Source organism: Eleutherodactylus coqui, chromosome 12, assembly GCF_035609145.1.
Source record: "Eleutherodactylus coqui strain aEleCoq1 chromosome 12, aEleCoq1.hap1, whole genome shotgun sequence".
In the NCBI taxonomy this organism is placed as follows: Eukaryota; Metazoa; Chordata; class Amphibia; order Anura; family Eleutherodactylidae; genus Eleutherodactylus; species Eleutherodactylus coqui.
In genome coordinates, this window is record NC_089848.1 from 41,295,038 (window position 1) to 41,317,814 (window position 22,777).

At 41.4% G+C, this 22,777-nt stretch overlaps 1 protein-coding gene across 2 annotated transcripts in view; it reads right to left on the reverse strand.

Moving 5' to 3' along the window:
- NEK11 (NIMA related kinase 11) overlaps positions 1 to 22,777 on the reverse strand; it is a 329,721-nt gene that overhangs the window by 88,633 nt on the left and 218,311 nt on the right. For both annotated transcript variants that reach the window (XR_010787302.1, XM_066584626.1), the window contains exon 13: positions 11,586 to 11,725. Coding sequence is in view for 1 of the 2 variants with exons in the window: in XM_066584626.1 (XP_066440723.1) it covers positions 11,586 to 11,725 (140 nt within the window). In the remaining variant the exon portion in view is untranslated. The remainder of the gene's footprint in view (positions 1 to 11,585; positions 11,726 to 22,777) is intronic.

Here is a 22,777-nt window from a genome sequence, read left to right on the forward strand (position 1 = left end):
CTTATCTGCCAATCTTTATATCTATATATGTCAGCAGTCACATCTGCTTTTAGCAAAATCAAAGATGTAAATACAAGACTCCTCTATTGCCGTCAGTCCATGTAAGCATATCTCTGGTAATGCCTTTCACAGTTGTACAGTTTCACCTAAACTAAAGCCATAAGTTGTTATCCACACAATTCCTAAGAATCTTCTCTCATAACTTTATGTTGTGTCTTTCCTCTTGTTATTCCTCATAGACATTTAGGGATAAACGATTAGGACACCTTTTTATTTTTTAATAAACCCATATATTTTAGCACATTAAATTCTTCTCTAATTGGGTTTAATTAAAAGTCAACTGTTTCCTCGCAGAGCTTACAGTATGTTGTAACATACTGTAAGCCGGAGGACCAAGAGTCTTCTAAAATCCATCAATCAGGCAGATTAATAGACTGTTCTTCAGCACTGAATTGGGGAAGGGGCAAAAGATGTGAAATAGGATGTTAATTGCAGGGGAAAAAATGAGACAATAATACTTCCCATTACCGCCGTGGAGGAAGGATGAGATGAATAATTACTTTATTGCTGGAGAAGTTGTTCAGTGCACGCAGTGTACATCGCACAGTCAGCAGTCTGTGCCCAGAAATGAAGGCTGAAAGTGTGATATCTCAATCATACTGAGCAGAGCCGATTGACAGGGAAAGCCCTTCATATTGTGAATCTGCTGTGCTTTGTATATTGTATGATAAAGACATCGTACTCAGAAGTGTAACTTGAAGCTCCTGGGCCCCAATGCAAACTCTGTAACAGGGCCCCCAATTGTAATGCTTTACTCATAGTATTTGGCTCCCCATATGGAGAAGAGAGGCTTTATGGGCCCCCTAAGGCTCCTGGGCCCAGGTACAACCGCATCACCTGCATACCCTATAGTTACGCCCCTGATCGTACTGTCTGCCTTCCCTTCCAGGCACATACAGCTCACAGTGTGATCTACACTGCAGGCACTTCTCCCCTGACAATAAAGTAATCATTCATCTCCTCCTCCCTCTATGGCTGTAACATGTAGTGTTATCGTCTCCTGCTTCCCCTGCAATAAACTGCTATTTTTGAATCTTCTCCAGTCCTCCTCTCCTGTCAATCAGTGCTGAAGAATAGTCCATCAGTGTGCCTGACTGACAGATTTCAGAACATTCCTGGTCCTCCAGGTTACTGTAAGCACAGTGTAGAAAGTGTTGAATTTTTTAATGAAAATCAGTTTAAGAAATGTTTTATATACAAATATACATGGAAAAAAATTCAAACAAAGGATCTATAGCATTTAAATTGATAATTAAGTGTTACCAGTTGGGGACTAGTCCTTGCACTGTGCAATTTAATCCAATCAGTGGTGACAGTGTAGGGGGGACACCTCTTTGGCAAGGAAATCATAACACTCAGCTGTCAATGTATTCATTTATTTCTAGGAGGGATAATAATGGGATGGTACAATATAGAGTTGTAAGAAAAGAATTGTTATTTTATATGAAATATAAGTATTTATCAAAATACACACCAGGAGTTCAGACAGGTCCTCTTTAAGGTTAGCATATGGAAGATATAAGGGGTACTGCTGCAGGAGTCCAGACAATGGTCTTTAATGCTAATTATTCTGGAGTATTATTACTATATGTACATGATGTTAACATTGAGCTGTAATTTATATGGGCTGCAGTGCATTATATCTATTCAATCAATATAATACAGCCTCCTGTTCCTTGCAACTGTCAAAAATTAACAGATTATAGCACTGGCATTTACAGGGGTCATCTAGTGTAGAAAAAATATCTTTATATAACCTATTACAGATTTCTGATTGGACAGAGAGCTAGATTGGAAAGTGGCTGCAAAGAGCATCATTCACCCTGGAGCTCCCAATACATCTGCACATTAGAGTCTACTGATTTGAATTGGTACCATGCAGTGCTTAAAGGGTTATCTAGCTGTAAACTATTGATGGCCGATTTGCAGGATAGGTCATCAACAGTATATCAGTAGGTGGTAGAGTTGTTTACTGAGCTGATTTTTGCAGAAAGTAGACAGCTCCACCCCCACTACAGTGGCTAGGCTTGGTATTACAGGTAAAGTACCCACTGAAGTGAATGGTAGCTTTACCTGTAATACCAAACCTGTCCACTGCAGTGAGAACAAAGCTATCTCCTTCCTGTAGAAATCAACTCAGTGCACGAGCAAAATGGCCCGGCGAACAGTTGATCAGTGGGGAAGCTGGGAGCAAGACCCCAGCTAATCATCCCAGGTGGCAGAACCCCGTTAATTTAGTATTGATGGTCTATCCTAAGGATAGGTAATCACTAGTTAATAATTGGAGAAACCCTTTGAAGGGATTTTTCAAGTTATTCACCTTATTTAGTTTTGGGTACCCCATAACCAAAACTATATAAAATAAATATACTCACTGCAGCACTGGATAGCCATTACATAAAATGGCTTGATAGCCATCCCATAAACCTATCACATAGACTTCTAATTTAGAAGCCCCTGGCAGTTTTAGCGGGCATCATCAGTGACGCAACTGTCAGCCCTTATATTGAATGCAGTAGTCACACGTGACCATTACAGCGCTTGTCAACAGAAGACCGGAGGACCAGGAGAGCACAGCAGGGGAGCATCGCGGCAGCAGGAGGTAAGTACTAAGTTTATTTTTTCTGTTTTATACATCCCCCCACTGCCATCAGTTATCTCAGAAAACTTTTTTAATTTTCCCTGTGGTGACATTGCAGTGAAAATAAACATTAAGGCCGGTTTCACACGGCCAAGAAAATCATGCAAGATTTGGGTGATGAGAGAGGCACAAATCTTGTGTGAATATGAACCCCATTCTTTTGAATGGACTCATATACACAAGCAATGTTTTCCTGTGATGCGTGTATGCATGCGATTCAAGATTTCCCATTGAAATCAATGGGAAACACTTCCGATCCCCTATCGCACGTGATCGGAATTTCACAGACCATGGGTAAATCACACGTTCAGGAGTGTGATATCAGGCTGAGTTTCTTGGCCCAATATCACGCTCACTTGTGTGTAGGTGGCCTGTCAGGTATCTCCATTGATTGCAGGAGGACCCCGCAGGGGACACTTTGTGATCAGCACATTGTCAAGGGACCTTCTGACAAGTGGAAATTGTCCAAAGCAGATGGCCCTTATACCTAGGCATGAGGAACAAAATGTGTGACTCTAAAAGCACTAAAATCTGAACATTCCAAGGTTGAGTTTGCTTTTATTTTCTCTTTTGGCTTTCCCAGCAATATTTTTACATGCAATCCATAGTCTATACTAATCCGCAGCCTGTCCACATGGCACAAAATGTGCGTATAAATAGATGGGCATGGAATACCCAATGGAAGGGCATGGAACACCCAAGAGGATGAAATCATCACAATGGTAGCAGCACCTGGGGATGAGCTTCTTCTGCTATCTTAGCACATACGCGAAGCATCCACACCAAGCAAGACGTTAAGAGAATCTAAAGGCTCCTTTAAATGGATTTACGCTCCCAACATTTTCGTATGCAATACGCAGAGATTAGAACGCATTAATTTCAATGAGTTCATTCTAATTTCTGACCTACTCTATTTTTCTGTGCATTAGTGTACCAAGGGCCCTATAGAAGTCCATGAGAGGTGTGCAAATGCGCAATACGCTGCACATCTGGACCTCATTAGGCTGAATAGCCTTTTAAATCCTATGCATTGAAATGGGGAAATCTTCTATGATAATTCACAAGATTTCCGCACAAGATTGAGTACGGTACAGATTTTCAAATCCACAACAAGCTCATATTTCTGCATGTAACTTTTCCACTCTATGATTATATGGTTTGCTAAACCCTATTCACATTTACTGAACTCTGCATTCCCTGGGTTTGTGATGTAGAATCCATGCCACAAATCTGTCACAATTCCATCACTTCTCAACATGGCTTAAAACTTTTGACAGTTTATCAATATTCTTTTCAGAAAGGATCACGTCGCACACGAGCTGCAGATCCCCACAAGAGACTTGCCGGAAGGAAATATGTAGCACAGTTACATCCAGTATACCTAATCCTGTAATCCTCATTGTGTAGGTTTTGGTCCTGGAGAACAAGAAGGCACATCAGGTACTTCACCTACTCATTGAGGTTTGTACTCGTTTCAACCTATTTGTTCTCAGAAGTATAACATTGGTCAACATAAGAATAGTTAATGGTGATTTTAGTAGTATTTCACCTCCGGAATTCAAATGCTGCTATAATTTTCCTTTAGGCCGAATGCCCACGGACGGATTCTCACTGCGGACAGACACCCGCCGTAATTTTTCGCAGCAATGTCCGTCCATAGATATGCTGTGTGAAACGATTCTACATGACCATAAGCGAAAATCAGCTGCGATCTTCCGCTCGCAGTAGAGAATCGCAGCATGTTCTAATTTGTCCAAAAAAACGGACAGGCGGCTTCCATTGCAGTCAATGGAAGGTGTCCATCCCGCGATACTTCGCGCTCTGGGCCGAGCGGAAGTATTGCGGAAATCCGTGTCCTACTCCAGCACCTGCATGTCATGCACTGCATTGCGCAAGCGCACCGGCTAACACTCTTGTGGCGGATCCGGACAGGTGAGTATAGGGTCTGTGGGAAGGGGGGGGGGGGGGGCGACAGTCTGATTCTGCTGCGAGATTTTGCAGGCGGAATCTGACCCGGCCATGCACATGAGGCCTTAGGTAGGGTTTTTTTGTGACACTTATTTTTTCTTTTTAATTTAGGTGTTCTTTATGGTGTCGCCGCTTGTCAGTCGCGTAGTATGTTAACCGTGATGCGGAAACAACTAGTCGCTCTGCTCCTATACAGGTTGCTGGTTGACACATTTTATGTGGGGGTTGTCTGCTATGATCTGCATCCGTATAGTTGCATGTTGGTATTTCTCTCAGAGTCCTCTGCCTCTGAGAGGTTTTATTAGGTGTGGTTTCTTCTTTGGTCTACCTATCAGCAGGTAGGGAGGGCTTTATATTCCTGCCCCTCCCTCAGCTCATTGCTGTTTATTGCAGTTCAGTTGGTTGTGGTGTCCAAGTCCTCCTGGAGTTAACTGTGCATCTATCAGTTAAGTTGTGGTTTATTTCCCGAATTCTTCATTATACATACTATGGTTTGGTCTTCTCTCTTGTTTCCTGTTAGGGTAAGTTAGCAGGACGAGAGATGTTTAGCAGGTTCGCACTTATCAGAGCGGTCAATCTGCTGTTAGGTGGAAACCTTTCCCAGTTAGGAGCAGGGTCAGTTCTCCCTCTTATTTTGTGTTTTCCTTTGTTGAATGGGTGTTTTACTGCAGCATTGCGTTTCTGATTTGTCCGGTGTTGAAACAGTTGAACGTGACATATGGCTTGCCATTGGATGAATTCCCTTTATATTTAGTGTCCTATTCAGTATGTGATTCATACCTGAAGCGCATGCTGCTGATATGAAAGACATATGAAAATATGAAACTGTTGTTAGAAAAAATCCAGTATGAAAAAAAAAAACTAGAAAATTTCTTGGATATTTGAAGGTCATTGCTATATTAGTCGGAATGTAACTTGGGTCTCTAAATTCTACTATTTCTTATGTAAATGGGACAGCAGGGACAGGAAGTCTTACTATGTTTGAAAACAATGTCCTAAACGTACATCTCTTATTCCTGGACCAAAAAATGTATCAACTGTATATTTAGTGAATCCTGAAAAACTGTATTTGCCTCCACTGTATATAAAACTGGGACTGATGAAACAATTTGTAAAAGCAATTGATAAAATTTCTGCAGCATTTTTGCATATGAAATTTAAATTCCTCAAAGTTAGTAATGCGAAACTGAAAGAAAGAATTTTTATAGGACCACAAATAAATTCAGTGACGGATGATAAAAAATTTCAGGAACTGCTAAATCCATTGCAAGTAGTAGCCTGGTTGTCATTCAAAAATGTCTCCTCTCCTTTTCTTGGAAATAATAAATCAGAAAACTATTGTGATATAGTGAATGATCTTGTGAAATCATACCAAGCTATTGGGGGAATAAAAAAATGCAGGCTATCTATAAGCAGAGAGATGGTGAGGGAACACTTAGCTAATTTAAATGAATTCAAGTCTCCAGTTCCAGATGAATTACATCCTAGGATACCAAAGGAAGCAGCGGAGCTAATTGCTGAACCACTCGCCATAGTCTTTGAAAATTCCTGGAGAAAAGGAGAATTCCTACAAGATTAGAGAAATGTTGTTCCTATCTTCAAAAAAGGGAAGAAGGTGGATCCAGGAAACTACGGTCCTGTGAGCCTGACTTCGATACTGGGAAAGATTTTTGAACAAGTTATTAAACAGCATGTATGCAAGTACTTGGATAAAAATTGAGTAATTAACCAGAGCCACCATGGGTTTGTAACAAACAAAACATGCCAGACTAATCTAATTTCCTTCTGTGACAGAATCATTGACTGGGTTGATCAGGGAACTGCGGTGGATATAGTATATCTTGACTTTAGTAAACCATTTGACAAAGTATCCCATACCATACTTATTGAAAAAAATTACCAAATATGGGATTGACAAGTCAACTGTTAAAGGGGTTGTCTCGCGGCAGCAAGTGGGGTTATACACTTCTGTATGGCCATATTAATGCACTTTGTAATGTACATCGTGCATTAAATATGAGCCATACAGAAATTATACACTTACCTGCTCCGTTGCTAGCGTCCCCGTCGCCATGGATCCGTCTAATTCTGATGTCTTCTGGCGTTTTTAGACGCGCTTGCGCAGTCCGTGCTTCTGGCTGGTGAATGGGGCCGCTCGTGCCGGAGAGCTGGTCACCGCATCGTCATCGTAGCTCCGCCCCGTCACGTGTGCCGATTCCAGCCAATCAGGAGGCTGGAATCGGCAATGGAACGCACAGAGCCCATGGTGCACCATGGGAGAAGACCCGCGGTGCACCATGGGAGAAAACTGCAGTGCATCCCTGGGAAAGGACCGGCGGCCATCTTAGGGAGAAGATTTTTATAACTCCATATTTCGTCGGATCGGTGAGTAGCAAGTGGTTTAAAAAACGCTTTAAATTGCTATTTTATGCCGGGGGGGGGGGGGGGGTGACAAGGGGGAATGGGGTAATGTAAAATTTTGATGTTTGCCGCGAGACAACCCCTTTAAGTGGATTCACAACTGGCTGAGTGATCGTACTCAAAGAGTGGTCATAAATGGCTGCAGATCCAAGTGGAAGAATGTATCAAGTGGGGTACCACAAGGCTCTGTCCTAGGCCCAGTGTTATTCAACAGTTTTATAAATGATCTGGAGGAGGGAATTGATGGGAAACTGATCAAATTTGCCAACGACATAAAGCTAGAAGGAATAGCTAACACTAGGGAAGAGAGAGAGAGTATTCAAAAGATCTAGAAACACTTGCACGTTGGGTAGCAACCAACAGAATGTTATTTAACAAGGAGAAATGCAAAGACCTACATCTGGGCAAGAAAAATGAAGCAAGCACATACAGAATGGGAGGAATTGGGCTAAGCAGCAGCACATGTGAAAAAGACTTAGGTATACTAATAGATCAAAGACTGAACATGAGTCAACAATGTGATGCAGCAGCCAAAAAGGCAAACACAATTCTGGGATGTATTAAGAGAACCATAGAGTCTAGATCACGTGAGGTAATTATCCACCTCTACTCTTCCTTAGTCAGACCTCATCTGGAATACTGTGTCCAGTTCTGGGCACCGCACTCTAAAAAAAGACAGACAAACTGGAGCAAGTTCAGAGAAGAGCTACCAAGATGGTGAGCGATCTGCAAATCATGTCCTATGAAGAACAGTTAAAGGATCTGGGAATGTTTAGCTTGCAAAAAAGAAGGCTGAGAGGAGACTTAATAGCTGTCTACAAATATCTAAACGTTTGTCACAGTGCAGAGGGATTAGCCCTATTCCCATTTGCACAAGGAAATACTAGAAGCAATGGGATGAAACTGAAAGGCAGGAGATACAGATTAGATATTAGACAGTGAGGGTGATCAATGAGTGGAACAGGCTACCACAGGAGGTGGCGAGTTCTACTTCAATGGAAGTTTTCAAACAGAGGCTGGACAGACATCTGTCTGGGATGATTTAGTGAATCCTGCACTGAGCAGGGGGTTGGACCCGATGACCTTTGAGGTGCCTTTTAACTCTACCAGTCTCTGAGTTTATGGATGAATGATGTCCCTAAAATTTCACTTCTTGGACTCCCACCTGGACTTCTTGGGACTGTCAGTGACCAACATGGGGAGCGTTTACATCAGCAGATTTCTACAATGGAACCAAGGTACAAAGGCGAGTGGAGTCCCAATATGCTGACTGACTATTGCTAGAACTTGAAGAGAGACATCCCAGAAGCAAAATATTAAAGCAAATTAACCTGTATTTCATATAATGTTGACTTACATAAGTACTAATTTTGTAAAACTTGAAATATGTCACAAAATTTCTAACAACATATTTGAATTGAGGAGGTGAAATACTACTAGAATCACCATGAAATGTTCTTGTAAAAGAATAAAAAGTTTTGTTTTGTAGGCTAGTGTAACCAGAAAAAAACAGAGCAACTGTAACATGTCCCTGAAAGCAGAGGTCAATGCAGCAATGGTGTGAACATGCAACAGAGCATGTATGTATGGGTCTTTTCACACTTGCGGAATGTTTTTACAAGACGCACCTAAAGGGCAAAAACACATGGGCAACTATGATTGCCACTATGGAGTGTAGTTGCGCATGAACTGGGATTGTTTGTTTTTTTTCGGGCCATTAAAACTCTGCGTCATAGTGTGCGTTTTTGAAAAAAAGTATTAACTACTAAGAGAGGGTAAGACCTATCTTCTCTTGCCTATATTAGGGAACCTCCGTGAATCTTTCCTTTGCTTTTCATCTGCAGTCCAACGGCCAGACTGAGAGACCAAATCAGACCCTGGAGCAGTATCTTCGCTGCTTTATTAGCCATCTCCAGGAAGATTGGATGGATTATTTATTGATTGCGGAGTATACGTATAATAATGCTGAACACCGTTCTACTGCCCAGACTCCGTTTTACAACAATCACGGGGTGCATCCTGCCTTTATTCCCGGCCTCCCTATTAATACTCCAGTGCAGACTCTCAGAGACTGACAGCACCGGCTAGAACTCAGGAAGAATTAAAGGAGGCTTACAGAGAGGCAGTGGATAAACACCCCCAAGCTGCCCCTGCCTTCCAGGTAGGAGAAAAAGTATGATCATCAACCAAGAACCTGAAGGCCCACGTGCCCATTCCCAAATTAGGGCAAAAGTTTATTGGGCTCGTTCAGATTTCCACAAAAGTGGGCCAAGTTGCCTTCCACCTCGAACTCCCGGACAGAATTCGAATCCATCCAGTGTTTCATGTATCACTGCTCACGGAGAATAATACTTTCCCTGGAAGAAGCCCACCACCTCCTCCACCAGTGATGGTTCAGGGCTAGAGATGAGCGAGCATGTTCGGTTACAGCAGTTACTTGAGCGAGCATCGCTCTTCTCAAGTAACTGCTTACTGCTCCGAGCGTGCTCGGGGGGGGGGGGAGTGAGGGAGATATCTCTCTCCCCCCGCTATGCCCCGCCGCTCACCCCTGCTGCCCTCCCCCCCCCCCCGAACATGCTCGAACCAGTAAGCAGTTACTCGAGAAGAGTGATTGTTGCAGTGATTTTTTTTTTCTTGCCTCCTGCAGGGATTGCATCACTGAAACCTAGGTAAAATGAGAATCCCCACTGGCATTTTATATGTGCTTTGTGAAGTGCCAGCATCGGAGGTGATAAATCTGAATAAAGAAGGACTGAGGGAGGAACCCCTGGGAGAACTGAAAGAATACGTGTCACTCCCAGTATTTGATCACGTACCTCCGGATAAAAAAGCCATAGAATAACATCCCTGGGAATATTCAGGTTCTGAGTGGGGCAGGAAATGAGATAAAAGATCCTGCCAGACTCAGTGGGAGGTGACAGCTCAGTGGAGCTAGAAGGGCTGCTAGTCTGAGGTCCAGTTTGGACTAGTGAGGTCCTGTGCAGACCACTCGGGGGAACCATCACATGTCTGACGGAGGAAGACGCCCTCTAGACACCCCAGGCGGGGTAGTGACGGTGGTTCTGTGGGTTGTGAACCCTATATTACGGATTTTTGTATGCTGTGTATGCTGTACACATTGGTTGCTGTGTGCAATTAAAAACTGGCAGGCGCAAGATTTAAAGAAATCCATGCTTTTTGCATGTATTTCTACACGTGTGTTGCCCATTTCCCGGAGGGAAAGGCTGGTGACAAGCAGGTAAGCAACCCCACTTGCAACACCGTATACACACACAGATACCAGCTGGCACATACAGCTTTATGTATACTACCCTATTTATTAAAGATGGCTGGACCAATGTACAGAACACGCACTTATGAGGGATCATTCAAACTAGCACTTTCCATCCGTTCAGGCTTTCTGTCTCTGTATTCCATTTTGGGAGCAAAGAGACAGAACTTTCTGCTTCAACACAACACAGAGACAGAAAGCCTGAACGGATGGAAAACACTAGTGTGAATGAGCCCTGACTCTTGTGATACCCCCAATTCCTAATAATCTGTAAGATCTTGCAAGCTCTCGCTCCTATTGTTAAATTGGTTTAATACTGTATATAATGTCTTATTTTGTCTGGTAGCTCTGACTTTTAAAGTCCTGTGGAATATGTTGGCCCCATATAAATAAATTATTATTGAGATTCCTGGTTCATCTTATATATGAAGACTCTCGACTAATTCTCTAACTTCCCGGTGTTGTATAAAGCGTAAAATTTGGCAGGAGCATTCTTTAGGTCCTAAATAGGAAAAGTAAAGGGGTCACTACTCGATTATTCAATGCTAACTGCAAAAGTAAGTGACCGCCTATGTAATGTAACTTCCTGTTGTACAAGCACGAAATTTGGCACGAGCATCCTTTAGGTCACTAGACTCACTACTCAATTATTCAATGCCAAGTCCTAAAGTAAATACACCTCTATATAATGTAACTTCCCGATGTTGTACAAGTGTGAAATTTGAAAAAAAACAATCTACCTCACCTCTATGTGTATATTCTAAAAACAATCTAACTGACCTCTGTGTGTATAAACTGAGGAGAATCTACCTCATCTTTATGTAAATACTGAGAACAATCTAACCGACCTCTATGTCTATATACTGAAAGGCTGTAAAGCACACGGACTGCAAAGATGGAGCATGCCTTTAAGGGTAAGAAGGGGCTAAAACCTCCATTCTTGGGGTAAGTTTGAATAAAAGTAGTGTTACCTTTAATGGTAAAAAGTGAGGAGAATGGGAGGGGTGGCACATTTTGCAGAGGGACATCGGTACATGCAGTCTGAGGAGAATCTAACGCTCCTCTATGTGTATACATATTTTATTCCTCGGTTCCTCTGAAGTAACCATGACTTCATAAAATTTTCCATGCAAACAGGTAAACACCTGTAACAAAGTAACGTGGTAGAAGCCGGGTATTTCAGCTAATCTTCTATAGTTAGCAAATAATTGACTGTTCGCAAACCTGTTGATAGGTCGTTTGAGTTATCTGCGTCTCTTCATCACAGTCTTCTTCTTCTGTGGATTCTATGTCGCTCTCTTCTGAACAAGATTCAAAGCCATCCTCATAATATTCTTCTGCTACTTCTGGATCTTCTGGAATATCTTTAAGAGAAAAATACAGATTTATACAAACTAATAAACATCCATAATGATTAATACCAGCTTCTAACAGATGTTTTGCAACATATGTGAACTCGTGCACTGCCAAGTTCATTCAGACTAAAATAATAAGAGATGATGCTCAAATGATCATTTGGGGAAATACTGCACTTGTAGCTGTAGATCATTTAGTGATTGCAGGTGGCCATGCTCTCATACAGTGTCAGTATACAAATTTTGTCTACAATGGTATGGTAGCTATAATGTTACATTAGTTGCACTTGGAACAGAGTCCCTATGCCAGTGGAGTGCGCAGATCCCTCTCACTCCACTAACACCGACTGCGCTGCAATAACTGCAACAATGGGTCAACTAGGAGAGCCAGCAATGCAGCTGAAAGTTACAAGCAGGCCACTGGAAGAGAAGGGAGTTGGCACTTTTCCTTCAGCATATGCCCTGGCTCTGGTGGCTGTCGGACATTGCCGTCACAGTTGTATATGGTCTCCATGACATTGAGTAACAGAAACACATGCCTCAGATCTCATACACATTAATATCTGTATAAAATTGCACAATTGTTTATGTTAACCACATAAAAATGCATGGACGTGGCGGATGGGTTCACATGCTTTGATGAAAATATGTGCTAAAAAATCTAGCATTTTTATAAGGCTAACCTAAACAACAGTTGTGCAATTTTATTTAGATACTAAATGTGCATGAGTTCTGAGGATGGCTAATGTAAACCTTCACATTTCATTTAAATGTTGGAAGTGCTGGCTTTTGTTTTTTGTATGCATTGCATTAGTGGTTGAATGGCTGCCATCCCTTTTGCCTTGCACCCCATTCATCCATCTTTCCCAAGTAGCTTAATGGAAGTATATACCCAGATATCCAACCTTCCCATGTCCATTGGAGGCCTTTGACCCAAAAGAAGTGTCTTTTAGAGCTAGGTACCCATCCAAGAAGGTTCACTGAATGTGGCAGATGGGCCCACATGCTTTGATCAAAATCTGTGCTTAAAAACCTTGCCTTTTTATGCTGTTAGTATAAACAGTTATACACATTTAGTTTCTAAATAAAATTGCACGAGTGCTGCAGCATGTGCTTCTACTACTGTATTTGATGCAGCTATGGCTTATATGCACCTTCACATTTAATTTATTTGTTGAAAAGTGCTGACTTTAGTTTTCTTGTATCCATGACACAGTGTCTTACATTTACTACAGGTGGTATATCCTCGACATATCAACCCAGCAATGTTTAAAGGGGTTATCCTACAAAAATAAAATACCACCTATCTATAGGACATGGGATAAGTATCTCATCAGTAGCAGTCCAACTGCTGGGTTCACTACTGATCACGAGAACTGGGGTCCGGAGTGTCTCCGAATTAATGGAGTGGTGGCCATGTGTGAACACAACCACTGCCTTTCTTTCTATGGGACTGATAGAGATAGCTGACCTCTTGTACTCGCTATCTCCAGCAGTCCTATAGAAATAAATGTAGCAGTAGTTTGCTTGTTAACGGTGGGGGCCCCATTAGTCGGACCCTCACTAATCCTGTGGATAGTGGATAAGTTCTTTTCATGGGACATGAAAAAGCCTTCTACTGAATGGGCAATCCGGTATATATTTTTTGCTGGAAAACTCACTGGCCTACTTAGGGTGGAAGGCAGTGTTTATCCAGCACCGCACACTATATATACCCCAGGGTAGTGTTATACTCATCTAGCACACATAGTTGAACAGTTCAGTATAACAAGGATTCCCAAGTCAGTGTCACACAGATGACCGGGTCCCATCCACTTCAGTACAGCCATTCTAATGTCTAATTCTCTCTAATTCCCCAGAAAACAGATGAACTTAATATAAAAAAAAACAGAATGAGGGGAAAAAAAAGGTAAATAATAAACCATTTTTCGGTCTGCAGACTACCAGTACAGGAGCATAACTATAGAGGGCACAGTTACATCTGGACACTGGAGCTCGCAGGGTGCTGAAATGGTCATGTGCATTCATGCACACATGACAACTGAGGCCAGTGATTGGCTGCAGTGGTCACATGATAATGAACAGCAGGTAGCTGCTTCAGGACCTTCTGGGACCAGAACAGTGGGGATGAAGCAGTGGTGCTGGAGAAGTAGGACATTTGAAAGGTAAGTTATTTTTTTGTTTCTTTTGCCTATGCGGTTATCTGCTTTTTGGGAGATTTTGAAATCTTGGCCAACCCCTTATGCCCAATGTCTATGGGTGGATTTGACTTGCGGAATCCGCGCCTGGCACCTGTGCGGAAGATCCGTAGTTCAACGCGCCCATAGGGAAGCATGGGCATCTGCAGCTGAATTAAAGCATGCGGATTAGTTTTGCAGACCTTTTGGTGCAGAAAAAGAATCTCGGCACGCTCCATTTTAGTGTGGATTCCGTGCGGACGGCTTCCATTGAACAGGTACACCGGGTCCTCAGGCGCGTGCAGGGTCAGATTCTGCTGCGGGCTCCCGCATGCAAATCCAACCCGCCTGTGGACATGAGGCCTTAAAGTGAAATACCTTATTAATTCTGTACATATCTACATGATTCTACACAAATCTCAACATTGCCTGTGTTTAATAACTGCAGCAACACTGGGGAAAGATAATGGTTATTGAACATAGAATATGGTTTTATCCATAGAATTTAGGCAGGCTTCACACAAGCGTAAGCATATTTGCGCGCCCATGAGCGCCGCGTTTTTGAACTATCCTATTTTGCGCATGCAGCAGCATAGAAATCACCGATGCTCCCAGCCATTAAAATTGCTAATAACTTTAATGAGTTCTAGATGTGTTCTTTTGCCTGCACAATTCATGCATCTCCTAGCATATTGCACGCACCCCCATTGACTTCTATGGGGAAATTAGACCATGCTGCGATTTTTGGCACTACCAAAATGCGCAAGAAAAATACTCGCATGTGAACGAACCCACTGAAATCAATAGGCTCTATTCACTGCGTATCGCCCGTGTGAAGTCAGCCTTGCATGTCAGCTTTTTGCATTCAAATTTGCATTGATGTGATACATTTGTGCTACTATGTGCAGCATGACAGAGATACACTCCATAGAGAGGAACAAGTATGCTTTCTTGCCGTGGCTGCAGGTGACACAGAGCCGCTGTGTGATAAACAGCTTTAATTTCCCCTTCACCCCCAAGTCAGTCTTATAATAAACATTTTAATATACTGAGCTTCCTAAAATCCGGGATGGAAATCGCGAATATATTTGAGGAATTATGCCACACTTGCATCATCTCACAGATCACACAGCCTGTAGGTAACTATCAAATGTGTCAAGTAAAAGAATTGCAAGAGTTTAGATTAACAACTTTTCACATCCTAAATCAGAAAGAAGCCTTTGATATGTACTGCAGGGTGGCAGAATGAGTTGATTTCAAAGATTCGGCAATTGAGAATATTCTGAAGAAAGAAATGTATTTTTAGCATAAATCACATTTAACAAAATATTTGCTTTCTGAAGATTGGTTTCTATGCCTGCTTACTTTTAACTTGTAAACAAGTTTTATTATATTTTTTGTCATTTTTGTCTACACAGTAGAAAATGGATTTTTATATGGGTTTCTATAGCATCCATCATGTCAATTATTATGTGCTTGTTCTGTGACCTCAAGTAAACCAGGATAACTGGTGCTAAAGGTATAGGCATACACAGCACAACAAGCAGCAGCAGACCCGGCACTGTAAAAATATAAAGACATGAAAGACAATCAAATATAATAAAAACATGCGCTTACTGAGTGATAGGTTGGTACAGAAATTGAGTCAGCACTGCTCGGGCAGGCTTACAAGCCTAAGATCACTAAGCGTATTGCTAGATTATAACTGAGGTAAAGAACGCCGCTACTGGATTCTAGAAAAGTGGATACATGTTTCTGAAGTCAATATCTGGCAGTCTGATAGGTAATCTGGGTTTGGCAAATGCCAAGAAAATATCCATATATACCTAATGGAATGCGTAGTGCCTCCGGTAAAATTTGTTTAAAGAAGAGTGCCGGTTCAGGGTTGGGGCTAGGCCCTTCTTTTCTAGTGAAAAGTAATGTTAATGACAGAGCATACAAATAGTTTGGGGAAAGCCCGTTCCTGTTTCAGCATGATTGTTCCCATGTACACAGGTTGATAAGCACATGGTTTAATAAGTTTGGTGAAGAAGACCTCAAGTGTCCAGCACAGAGCCCTGACTGCAACTCTACTGGACAACTTTGGCATGAAGTGCCAGCCACACCTACTGTGCTTGTGCAACATCAGTGCTTGAGCACACAAACCTCTTTTGGTACATTTTGAAATAATTCCTACAGACACTCAAAAATATTGTGGAAAGCCTTCCCATAAAGACTGGTCCAGTCTGCATCACAGTCCGTAATCTATAAGTATACCCAAGTCTTTTTCACATGTACTGCTGCTTAGCTTATTTCCTCCCATTCTGTATGTTGCTTTTTTTCATTTTTCTTGCCCAGATGTAGGTCTTTGCATTTCTCTTTGTTAAATACCATTCTTAGTCGCCGTTTACTGTTCAAGCTTGTCTAGATCTTTTTGAATACTCTCTCTTCTCTAGTGTTAGCTATCCCTCCTGGCTTTATGTCATTGGTAAATTGGATCAGTTTTCCCTTAATTCCCTCATCTAGATAATTTATAAAAATGTTGAACAACACTTAATACATTCTTCCACTTAGATGTGCAGCCATTTATGACCACTCTTTGAATACGATCACTCAGACAGTTGTGAATCCACCTAACAGTTGCCTTGTCAATCTCAGACTTGGCCATTTTTTCAATAAGTATGGTATGAGATACTTTGTCAAATGCTTTAGTAAAGTCAAGATATAATATATCTACTTCATTTTCCTGATTAACTCAGTCCATGATTCTTTCATAGAGGAAATTAGATTCATCTGGCATGACTTGTTTGTTACAAACCCATGCTGGCTTTGGTTAATTGCTCCATTTTCATCCAAGTACTTGCATAGATGCTGTTTAATAATTTGTTCAAAGATCTTTCCCGGTATAGAAGTCAGACTCACAAGCCTGAAGTTTCCTGGATCCACCTTCTTCCCTATTTTGAAGATAGGGACATTTGTCCTTCTCCAATCTTCTGGGACTTCTTCTGTTCTCCAGGAATTTTCAAAGATTATGGCGAGTGGTTCAGCATTTACCTCTACTGCTTCCTTTAGGATGTAATTCATCTGGACCTTGAGACTTGAATTTATTTAAGTTAGCTAACTTTTTAAAAGTAGAGAGAAAAAAAGAAAAGGGCTGTGTCCTTAAGGGGTTAATAGCCTATATTTAGGATAGGACATCAATGTGTGATCAGTGGGATTTGAGTCCCAGGACTTCCACCAAATAGTAGAACAAAAGGGCCTCAGCATTTGCTGCAGTAATGTGGTCTCTTCACAGACATACTGTATTGTTTCTTCTGTAGATACAGCTTCACCTGGTATGCAGCTCATCTTACAATACCAGGCATAGCCCGCAAGTGCTGGAGTTCCCTGACACTGCAGATTGGTGGGGTTCCCAGACCTATAACCTAGTCACCGGGGCAGTAATTCTTCAAATATTCAAGAATAGATTCCCCGACGAAGAATCTGTTAAAAACGTACTAACTTTATTAATAACTTCTTAAAATTAAAAACCAGACAGAACCTCAGTATCCAAGTGGTCTGAATTGGCCAGTACTCATTGAATAGCAAGGGTAATATAAGGGATGGTTTAAAGAAACTGAGACGCCGAGGAACTGAATATCTCTCTATTATCAAGAGGATACAGTCCTGGGGGTTCTCAGGATACATTATATATGTTCTGTTCTGTCTGGTTTTTAATTTTAAGAAGTTATTAATAAAGTTAGTATGTTTTTAACAGATTCTTCGTCGGTGAAATCAGACCTATAACCTATACTAAATATGATAACCCATACTAAATATGGAGCATCAATGTAAATTCTTGGAAAACTCCTTTACCAATAACCTCATTCCTCTTTTTTGAGCAATTAACTCCCCTCCTTCATGTACTTCCTTGGCTTGGAACGTTCTACTGTAGACACTAAAACAGACTTGAAAAGACAGTAACATTTACCTGAAAATCTAGTGACAAAAGAAAAACTGGTATACATATTACTAGCTTGTTACCCGAGACCTCGTGTTTTGCTGTTTATTGAAACATAAAAAGTTGAAATAGTGAAAGGAATGTAAATGCAATATGGTAGGTCAGCACAGTGCTGTATGTTTTTGGCCTTGTCCTTCTTTTGCTAGGATAATAAAAGGTTTTGTGGGCTGTATACACCTGAGCACGCTACATACAGAGAAAAACATATATTCTAAATGCACACCTGCTACCTTAAGTGTTTGCCCTTGAGCCTTATTGATTGTCATCACAAATGCTATTTTTAGAGGGAATTGCAGACCAGCTTTCATTTGTTATACTGCTGAGGTAAAATAAAAGCTATGCTGTGATTGGTTACTATGGGCAACACAGATTTTCTTTAAAATCTCAATCCATGTTAATGTGTCTTTCATTCAAGTTTTAATCCCAGGCAATGCGGGTATACCTATGATCTTAATAATCGCATTTGTGCAGCAATGACATCTTCCCTCGCGTGTCAACCCATTTGGGGAGGCCTAGCTTATGATGTCCATCCATTTCCCCTCCGCCTCACTTAATAATGACATACGTGCGGCAACGATGTCACCCTCACATGTCTGACCGTTTGTGTAGGCATAGCTTATGATGGGCACACCCTATCGCCTCCACCTCGCCCCTCCATTCTCCCTAGAGAACGCTATACATTTTCAGGATAAAGCGTATCTTATGGCCTTCCTCAAGATGCAAGCTATCCCTCTGCCAAATTTCATCAAAATTGCCTCAGTGGTTTAGATTCTAGTTACACTGATAGATGACCGCTCAAAAATTGCTCAAACAATAGTTTGAGTGACAGTTTTGAGTGCTCATCTTTGCATAGTCTATAGTATCTAAGTAGCTACTTTAGAGCTATGCAGGCGGAGCGGAACACCCCGCTATCACTTGGGGAACAATACAGCTGCTTTGCATAAGCAAAGTCCCGCTGTCCCTCTGTGAAGTAGCAGTGGGACAGGATCTGAAAGAATCTTATCAGCGCTGCTGACTGTGATAACAAACTGCACCGTTGATAAGACTTCATCACTCAATTCTAAAAACCAAGAATTGAGCAAGGAACGAATCGTGCACGGAAACTGCACGATGTCCGTGCATTTAGACGCAACAGTTATGGCTCATAAGACGGCTTTGAGCGGATTTTGATTGAGAATCGTTGTGTCTAAATAGGCCTATGGCCATGAAAAGGTAACAGACAGACTTATAATATTAGTATGGATTTATTATTCTTTAACAAAGGATTTATTCAGAAGTGTGGCCTGTTCACAAATGATTATATTGTGACTGTTACAGAAGCCAATATTCAAATTAATACAGCCAACAAAAGTAATGCATGCTCGAAAATGCACTACGGCTAGAGATGAGCGAGCATACTCGCTAAGGGCAATTACTCGATCGAGCATTGTCCTTAGCGAGTAGCTGCCTGCTCGGAAGAAAAGGTTGGGCTGCCGGCGGCGGGTGGGGAGTGGCGGGGGAGAGCGGGGAGGAACGGAGGGAAGAGCTCTCTCTCCCTCCCCGTGTCCCCCCCCCCCCCCGGCTCCCTGCTGCAACTCACCTCTCACCCGCGCCGGCAGCCGAACCTTTTCTTCCAAGCGGGCAGGTACTCGCTAAGGACAATGCTCGATCGAGTAATTGTCCTTAGCAAGTATGCTCGCTCATCTCTAACTACGGCCCGTCATATAACCTCCTTGCAAGTGGAGTATTCATTGGCGTTAAAATAACAATCTAATTGAATTTATAGATGAAAAAAAAAACTGATTTTTATTAGGTCATGTGATGTCCCAAATTGCCAAATCTGTTGTCATACCTAAAGTCCACAACACCAGTTTGTACCATGCAGGGGAGCAAAATGTACAACCTCCGCCCCCCCCCCCCCACTCCCCAACCCACCCTACTACCGACTCTACCTATTAACCCACATAAACAGGGCATTCACGTCTTAGACTTTCTTCTAGATTTTCCAAAAGCTGCAGATTTCAATTGCCTTGTATTGTGAGAGTTAAAGTCTGCAGTAGAACCTGCGGTAACATTTATATGTAAATCCACTGTAGGTGATTTCCTTGACGTGAATCGGTACGGATTTCTCAGTTGCTGTTGAAATGTTCTAATGTGTTATGAAAAGCACGTTGCTGTCTATAGGCACAGCTCATTTTCATATCATTTTAACACTTTATTTTGGTGTCTATTTGCTGCGAAGCTTTTTAAATGACTTAATGAAATCAGTGGTAAGATTCTACATCTGGCAATATGAAGAACGCATTTTAATTGCAGAATAGATTCTAGCAGTAAGTCAGCTGTACACTTTACATAATACGTTTCTGCTACTTTTTCTTTCTTTATTTCTTTATATTTGGAGCTTCTAAATGAAATTATGCAAGGCTGCATAAATAAATTGAACATTTAGTCACGAATGGCTTGTTGTGCATGCCTAGAAAATGAGGGTTCGGCTGTTGTACTGTCTACATTTCAAGTAAACACAGCAACAAGATTACTGAAATGTAGAAAACCAATCTAGCGATAATGGATTCTCGTTTCTAGTGTCTATACTGCTTCTTCCCTTCATTTACAGCATTCATGCTCTATACCCTGACTTTTCTCTCTTTTAGCCTGATCTCTTTAAACGGATAATTGGCAATCAACCGTTATTATACAGCACATATGTCAAAGGCTGAGACTGTAAACCTACACAAGGGAGTAGTTGCCAGACTCATAGACCATTACGATGGTGAATAAAGATGTCTTCCCATTTACTTAATGTATGTTCTATTGCATTCCAACCACAAATCTCCCAATAACTGAAGTATATAAATCCATTTATCACAAGTATGTCATATTACAATACATAATCATATGAACAACCACTTGTGGAAGGCAAAGAGGTTACAAAACGTTTATGAAAAAATTGTTTTGCTGCTCCCCCTGCCCCTCGTGCCTTATAGAAATCAAGTGGATATATTCTGAACAAACTCATGTTTTATTTGGAGAGACCATGCAGGTGTAGAGAGCAACTGCAGGATCTTTCATAACCAATGGGCTTCCCGATGTTTTTCAATCCTTTACTAGCACAGTGTTTTGGGGTCTTTCTGAATATATCTCATTATCTGTTTTTTTCTTTTGTGTATACTTTTATTTTTAATGGTTCAGAATTATATTCTCACTCCTATCTGGATAGAACCGCTCCCTACACTGTAGCCACAGACTTTGCTTCTACTGAGAAGAGTTTTCCAGGATCAAACTGGAGGGATCGTATAACCGTTATGCCCCTTTTTTAATGTAGTATAAGTATTTTTGTCAATCAGGGATTCACATGCAGGTTGTCTTTACCAATGAAGAAGGGGTAATGGCCTCCATCTCCGTAGAGCCTATAGAAAAATTAAAAGGGTTGGCGAATAAAATGAAGTTATCCTCTATCCTCAGGATAGGGAATAACTACCTGACTGCTGGGATCCTCACTGATCACAAGAATGGGGGGGTTGAAGTTTCCCAAATAAATGGAGTGGTGATCACACGTTCAAAATCTTGGCTATTTCTGGCAGCCCCATTGAAATTAATGGAGAGGTCAGGGCACATGCGTGACCACCATTCCATTTGGGGACATTCAGCTTCCCCATTCTCCAGATTAGTGGGAGGTCCAATAATCAAACGCACACCATTCTGATACCTATCCCTCATCCTGTGGGAGATAAATGTATTTTGTGGGACACCTCTTTAAAAGTTGTCTGTATGGTATATATACAGTGTTGAACCATATAAAGAATACCCCCACTCCTATCGTCAAAATGACTGCATATTGCCAAATGAGATGTTACATTACTAATATGTAAAACAGCTTGTCCCATGATAAAGATTGTTTGCAGTAAAATGCAGTCCATAATTATAAATATTTTTTATATTTACACTTAACCCCTTAGACATCAATGTGTTTTGGTCCTAAAAGACTAGAGACTTTTTAGGGATTTTACTCATGTGGTGGTTTTACTGCCCTTTTTTTTTCTTCAGCTACCAAAATTATTATTTCTTTCTTGTGACATATAGGGCTATTTTTTAATATCTTTTTTCACTAACATTTTTTTGTTCCGTTTTTTAGTTTTATCTGGGTATTTTATGGTTGTTTATTTTTTAAATTAGCATATTTACACTAAAATAAAGCACAGAAATACGTTCCTCATTTTGTTTCGGAGGTTTTGATATAGAATTTGTATAATTTTGGATTACAGGGCATATGGTGACAGTTTGGTTGGCATTGGTGGTGGGTCACTTTCTTTGTAATTCTTTTCATGTATATATTTTATTTTGTAACTATTTTTTTTACCACCTACGTCCCCCATGACATCATATAAGACTTCTGTGGGTCATTCACATTGTCTTTTTTTACTTTTTAATTTCAAACTTTTCCACTGTAACTGGGGCATCCAAAGGAGCTGAATCCATAGGAGCCCCAATAACAGGGAAAAACATCCCCCTGTAGTGACAGTAGTCACTGGCAGAGCTGATCAGGGTCTGCTTGGCACTTGCAGCTCTGCTGTGACAGTGGTCACGTGACCGTCGGGTTGCATAGCGGAACTAACACTTCCGCTTGCACTCTTTAGTACATAGCGCTCATTGAGCGCTATGTAGCTTAGAAAGGAGAAAGCAGAAGTGGTTAAAAACTGCTTCTTTCGTCTCCTCCTGTGTCTGATAACCAAGGACCCCGACCTGCTCCTGCTTGATTGCAGGAGCAGAAACTACAAATCCCGTGCCGTACTTGTGCAATTGACCAGGATTAAAGCCCAGGACCAAGCACCATATATTTACAGCGCTTGGTTCTTAAGTGGTAAATGTTTATACATATGCTATTTCTGTTGTGTCCACCTTAGTAAATGCTGCAAGGTGGTCACACCT